The 6,502-nt window shown below is 36.3% G+C and overlaps 1 protein-coding gene across 1 annotated transcript in view; it reads left to right on the plus strand.

The window, feature by feature from the left end:
- MIA2 (MIA SH3 domain ER export factor 2) overlaps positions 1-3,933 on the plus strand; it is an 85,681-nt gene extending 81,748 nt beyond the window's left edge. The window contains 5 exon segments of the mRNA XM_047737127.1: positions 1,406-1,464; positions 2,284-2,326; positions 2,329-2,517; positions 3,605-3,664; positions 3,667-3,933. Coding sequence (XP_047593083.1) covers positions 1,406-1,464; positions 2,284-2,326; positions 2,329-2,517; positions 3,605-3,664; positions 3,667-3,770 — 455 coding nt within the window. The 3' untranslated portion in view covers positions 3,771-3,933.
- The last annotated feature ends 2,569 nt before the right edge of the window (positions 3,934-6,502 follow it).

The raw sequence follows: 6,502 nt of genomic DNA on the forward strand, positions 1-6,502 counted from the left end.
TAAAGAGAGAGAGAGAGTGGTCAATAATGGTGAGAAATAATATAAAATAAGGACTAAAAGTGTCTTTTAGTTTAGCAAAAAAAATTTATTTTTGATGTTGGGGAAAATAATTTTGGTGGAGTAGTGGATGTTGCAATAGATTGCAGTAAAATGAGGACAAAATGAGAGGAATTCCAAACAATATATATAGAACAAGTATTGATTACAGAAGAGAGGGGTAGCTGTAGGGGAAATTTTCTTTTCTGTCTCATTTTTAAGTAGTAGTTGGAAGAGACTTGCTGATAGAATGGGTCTAGCAGAAAGGGAAGAGGGAGGCAACAGAGAGGAAGGGGAGAGATTCAGCGCATAGAACCAAGGTCATAGATTGTCTAGAAGGAGACTTCTCATGATAAGAGGAGGAAAAATCATAGGAATTTGGTTGCTGATAGATTTATTTGTTTGATTACAGAAAGTTAAGGGAGTTTCTAAGTGACTAGTAGGTTTGAAGAGAATGGAGATTTAAAATTGCTGAGGAGAAATGTGGTTTGGAAGATGCAGAACGATTAGTCAATGAGCAGCTGCAAGTATGGCTGGAAATCCATCACCTTGGAGTGGGCTCTGTCTACACAAATCTGTGATTTGTTTTACCTGCAGAGGTGCTGAATTGCAGGTATAGGTAGAGTGGAAGTGGAGAGTTGGATTAATATAGAGCTAGAATATTGTCACGTACATGTCAAAATATTGCCAACTGGGTAAGGACATCGATGATTGAAGTGATGGACTTAGACGTCTAGTTAATTAGGGGTGGAAATGAAGAGAGGAGGAAACTGAAGAAATGGAGGGAGACCAGAGGACTGGAAGCTTCAGTGACAGGAACAGGTGTAGTGAGAATAACTAAATGAGAAGGCTAGGCGAGGATAAGTGTTGTGGTCAGAGAGAGGGTTGTTTGAATTTACCTTCTCATGGACCGAGCAGTTCTTGGTGAAAACAAAGTCCAGGAACATTTATTTTGGATAGTAGCTAAATTCAAATGCTAGTCTATGTTACCTGATGGAGGAATTAGGAAAGTAGGAAGGAAAGAGGAAAAGGAAGGAAGAATGGAGGGAGGGCGAAAAAGAAGGAAGGAAAGAAGGAGAACGGAGAGGGATGCCACCTTCCAGAAGTGTCCTAATGATGCGCTTGCATCAGGGTTGCCTAGGAATGAGCCACAGAAATTCCTGCCACCTGCCTTTGCAGAACTTTTGTGTGTGCCACAGTTTCCAGTGACCTAAAGCTGTTCCTGCGGCCGCAATGCAGGATGCTGGTATCGGGCTGGTTTATGTACTAATGGAGAATGAGAAAATATCAACAATCCCTTGTGATTGGAGATACGGTAGGAATGGAGTGATTAGTCATATATTTTTCATGGTTTAACTTTTATGTTTAGATGGACCAGTGTCTTCAGAAATGGAATCCGGTAGAAATGATAACAAAGACAACCTTGGTGTAAGTATTGAAGTGGAATTTTATCCATGTGTTCAGGAGCTTTCCAGACTCTTGGTTTATTAGAAGAGAAATTTGGCTGGCAATCTATTTCTTGATATAAAGCTGCTTCTCCCATTTTGACAAATATATACACTCCCTATATAGCATTATAGTGGTTTCTTTTCTGGATTGTACACTACGGTGATACAGTACAACTTATAGACTAAAGGCTTGAGTTAGTTTACTAAAGTTAAACAGGAATTTGGATTTCCCCTTCTATTTTTATTTGAATGTTTTAAAGTATATTTTTGTTATTACCTTTACAATTTTTGCTTTTGGTCACCTTTTTTATGTTGAAAATACAAACATAGGGCACCTGGGTGGCTCAGTTGGTTAAGCAACTGCCTTGGGCTCAGGTCATGATCCTGGAGTCCTGGGATCAAGTCCCGCTTCGGGCTCCCTGCTCCACGGGGAGTCTGCTTCTCCCTCTGACCTTCTCCCCTCTCATGTTCTCTTTCTCAAATAAATAAATAAAATCTTAAATAAAAAAAAAAAAGAAAATACAAACATAAACATCTGTTTTTTAGTATGTACTTGATAAAAGAATATATGTTTTGGTACTCTTGGACTACTCTTGTGTTTTATCTTTAGCCAGAGTATTACTTTCTTTTCAGTTAATATTGTGACCACAAAAAATCCATCTGATGTGGAAAACAGAATCTTTCTGAAGAAACTATTAAGATTATTATAGACTGCTTTCTTCTAAACCTAAGATTTTTCAGGAAGATTATTGCAATTTTGCTGTTGTTTTAGTGACTGCTGTTTGTCAATTTGTTACAGAATTTAAATGTGCCTGATTCATCTCTCCCCGCCAAAAGTGAAGCAGCGGCCCTGGCTTTGTTCCTCCACCTCTTGCTCCATTCAGGGCTCCATTATTTCCAATGGATACAAGGGGTCCATTCATGAGAAGAGGTCCTCCTTTTCCTCCACCTCCTCCAGGAAGCATGTATGGAGCTCCTCGAGATTATTTTCCACCAAGGGATTTTGCTGGCCCACCGCCACCTCCATTTGCAAGTACGTTTTTTTTTTTTTTTTAAACTTAGTGTGTGTTTTATAGAGTAAATCAAAGATATAATTCTGCTTCTTATTCATATAGTAAGTTTTTCTCACTGTGAGTATATCATTACTTTTCCAAATTGGAAAGGCAGCCAGCCATTTGTAGACTGTAATGAGGCTTCCACATGATTCATCCCAATGATATGGAATTATTTCTGTATTTCAGTAATTGGGAGAATCATTGGTTTTTTTTGTAGCAGTCTTAAATTAAGACTTAAATTATTTGTATCTTATTTGATTAGAAAGTGGTTACTGCATCAATTAATAAAAATAATTACAGCTTATATTTTAGCATTAAAATTACTGGCTAAAGTATTTTTAAAAGTTTTTTTCATAAGTAGTTCCTATGAAGTCCTACTTATTTAAAACCTAAAATATGTTTATTATGTTTAGACTAATTGTTGAATTTATTGAAATTCTTTCATAGCCTTACATAAGAAAAAAACAATTTTTTGCTTTTATATCTGTACATTGCCATTTAGAACTCTAGGTTTCTATAGAATAAATAGTTAACCAGACACTAGGCGGAAGGCTAGTATATGCCTGACATGGTATTTTTTTCTCCTCATTCTCCTCTATTTAAGGTTTAAGGTGAATTAAGATGAATTTTGGGGAAATTCAAGATAGTCTTTTAACTGTAAATGTTTTAGGATAGTATAAAATTAGAATTAGAAATTACTAGTCAGAATTTTACGTCTGGTGAAAATTATATGACATGAAAATTTTTTAATTTTATGACATGAAAATTTTAATCAAGCTTTATTATGTATTTTGAAATAATAATTTTTGAAAAGTGTTAAGATGTTAAGTTTTCATAGGACAAAAATTGTGGCTAAAGTTAATGATGTTCCCTTCAATCATCTGTAATTGAAGAGAGTATGCTTTTACCCAATGTTGTAAAATTCATTTGTTAGATCAAGTAATTATTCTGGGGTCAATTTTTGAATATGAACATAGGTATTTTAAGTTATAAGGTAATCATTTAATAGAACTGAAGTACAGGTACTTAAAGTTAAAAATGTCTTTTACCAATCTCTTTGAACAGTGAGAAATGTCTATCCACCGAGAGCTTTTCCTCATTATCTTCCCCCAAGAGCTGGATTTTTTCCCCACCCCCACATGCTGAAAATAGAAGTGAGTTCCCATCAGGGTTGACTCCACCTTCAAATGAGCCTACTACTGAACATCCAGCACCACAGCAAGAAACTTAACCGTATTTTTGATCTCTCTTCAAAAGTAATTTTGACTTCTCTCTTATTTTCAGTTTAAGTAACGGCTGTTACTTAACCTATTATACTTTTGCTCACATAAGAGCTTAATGGAATTAAAACTCTCAGGATAGTATTTTGTAAATAAAGATGATTTAAATATGAATCTTATGAGTAAATTATTTTCATTTTATTTTATTCTAGATAGTATAATTAATTTGATTATCAAATCCACTATCACATAAACAATGGGAGTTTTATATATGTCATCTTGCAGTTGGGGATGTTTTAAACTCCAAAGAACTTTTTGCCAAGAACTGTATTTACTATGGTTGTAGACAAATGTGAAGGTAACTTTATGCTTAATTAAATAAATTTTAATTGATTTAAAGACTTGTTTGGTATTGATAATAATAATAAAATCAGCTAGTTTCCATAAATATGACTCCATTAGTTAGTTTTTTACTTTTCTCAATAGCTTTGAGGCTCAAAACTAATGCTTTATATGGATTTTTCCCATTTGATTATCTTACCAAGGTTGTGCTCTCTTTCTTACAAGTAGACATGAATGGCCAAAAGCAACAAATTATACACTCTTTTTTTTTTTTTTAAGATTTTATTTATTTGTCAGAGAGAGTGAGCACAGGCAGGACAGAGTGGCAGGCAAGAGGCAAGGGAGAAGCAGGCTCTCTGCTGAACAAGGAACTGGATGGGGACTTGATCCCAGGATGCTGGGATCATGACCTGAGCTGAAGGCAGCTGTTTAACCAACTGAGCCCCACAGGAGTCCCAAATTAATACACTCTTAAAGTCAATATTGAGGGACGCCTGGGTGGTTCAGTTGGTTAAGCAGTTGCCTTCGGCTCAGGTCATGATCCCAGTGTCCTGGGATCGAGTCCACATCGGGCTCCTTGCTCGTCAGGGAACCTGCTTCTCCCTCTGCCTCTGCCTGCCATTCTGTCTGCCTGTGCTCGCTCTCTCTCCCTCTCTCTCTCTGACAAATAAATAAAATCTTAAAAAAAAAAAAAAAGTCAAGGGGCACCTGGGTGGCTCAGTGGTTAAGCCGCTGCCTTCGGCTCAGGTCATGATCTCAGAGTCCTGGGATCGAGCCCCGCATCGGGCTCTCTGCTCAGCAGGGAGCCTGCTTCCTCCTCTCTCTGCCTGCCTCTCTGCCTGCTTGTGATCTCTCTGTCAAATAAATAATAAAAAAAATCTTAAAAAAAAAAAAGTCAATATTGATCATATTCTAATTGATTTATATTTTAAAGAAAACCAGGATATTGTGTAAATGGTAATTTTCAGAGTTGGGATCTTCTTAGTTCATTCACTAGCTTTTGGACAGTTTTCTATCTGGCTTGCTTTTCTCTTGCAAGATATTTACTGTTTTTAGTGGGGAATGTTGAAATTTGCTATAGGAATATTGTAATAGGACTCAATATCTTTAGAACGTTTCCTTAACCTTCTTTGTTTCCTCAGGCTTGTATTCTATTATTAGTTTTCTCACACGTTAATATGATTATGAAAGGAAAGATAAGTATAAACTAATAAGTCTTAGAATACGTCTGTTGAGAAGTTGGTTGTTTTTAGTTGTTTACTTGGAATTTGTCCTCTGTGCCAAAAGACAGAAGATGAAACATTCTTGAACAAAGCAGTCATGCACTGTAACTGGATGCTTCCTGCCAGCATTTCTGCAGATGTTCTCTGGAACACTTCTTGCGAGGTATTCTTACTCCTTCTTCAGTCTTACCTTGCCTTAGGAGAGAGGTTGAACAGAAGGACTTCATGAAGTGAATTGCTTGGATAAGGTATTATGTAGATGGGAACTGGAAAATCATCATTATACTTAGTGTTAGAAGCTAGGTTTTAGGGGAAATAGATTGCTTTTTTAAAGTTGGAAATTTGGAAAGTGAAAGAAGAGAAACAGAACAGTGATGGAGAGTATTTCTGTCAAGTGAAACTTTTCTTTGCCCCAGGATGAAGGAGACCTGTTTTGACTTAAGACAGAAGACAAGAGAGTGGTGAAGGCAAATCGAACCTCAGAGAGAGCGGTAATGAAGTGAGAAGCCAGAATCAGAGAGGAAGCAAGGGATAACAGTCAATGACAGCACAGCAGAAGCCAGAAAGACTTGATATGGGATTCCAGAGTAAATGAACATACTTTGCTTACAAAAATATTTTTTTAAATAAAGAACTATAACCAAGTGGGAATAAATCAAATAATAGCATTTTAGGATGAATAAGAAGTTTCATACATTTATTTCCAGTGATGCTTTCTAGTTAGTTTCTTTTTTAACTCTTTTTTCTTTATTTAGTTCTGATAAGATTTTAGAATTTTAGAAGGTATGTTTATACCTCTAATCCTTGATTTATCAACTTGATTGATTAAATTTATCAGTTTGTGTGTTGATTCTTCGAGATGAAAAATTAGGACTTAACATACACTATTGCCATCCTCATTTTCCCTTTCCTCATGTTTGATACTTAACCACATTATGTTTGCTCTTGTTACCTTTGTAATTTTCATATATTTAAACCTTTGTTAATATTTTTTCCTTGGGAAGGCTGGGGTGTCTCAGTCGGTTAAGCGTCTGCCTTCAGCTCAGGTCATGATCCCAGCATCCTGGGATTGAGTCCTGCATCAGACTCCTTGCTCAGCGGGGAGCCCATTTCTCCCTCTGCCTACCTCTCTTTCTCTCTGACCAAAAAAAAAAAAAATCTTAAAAAAATTTTTTCCC

Source organism: Lutra lutra, chromosome 7 (assembly GCF_902655055.1).
Source record: "Lutra lutra chromosome 7, mLutLut1.2, whole genome shotgun sequence".
NCBI classification, from domain to species: Eukaryota; Metazoa; Chordata; class Mammalia; order Carnivora; family Mustelidae; genus Lutra; species Lutra lutra.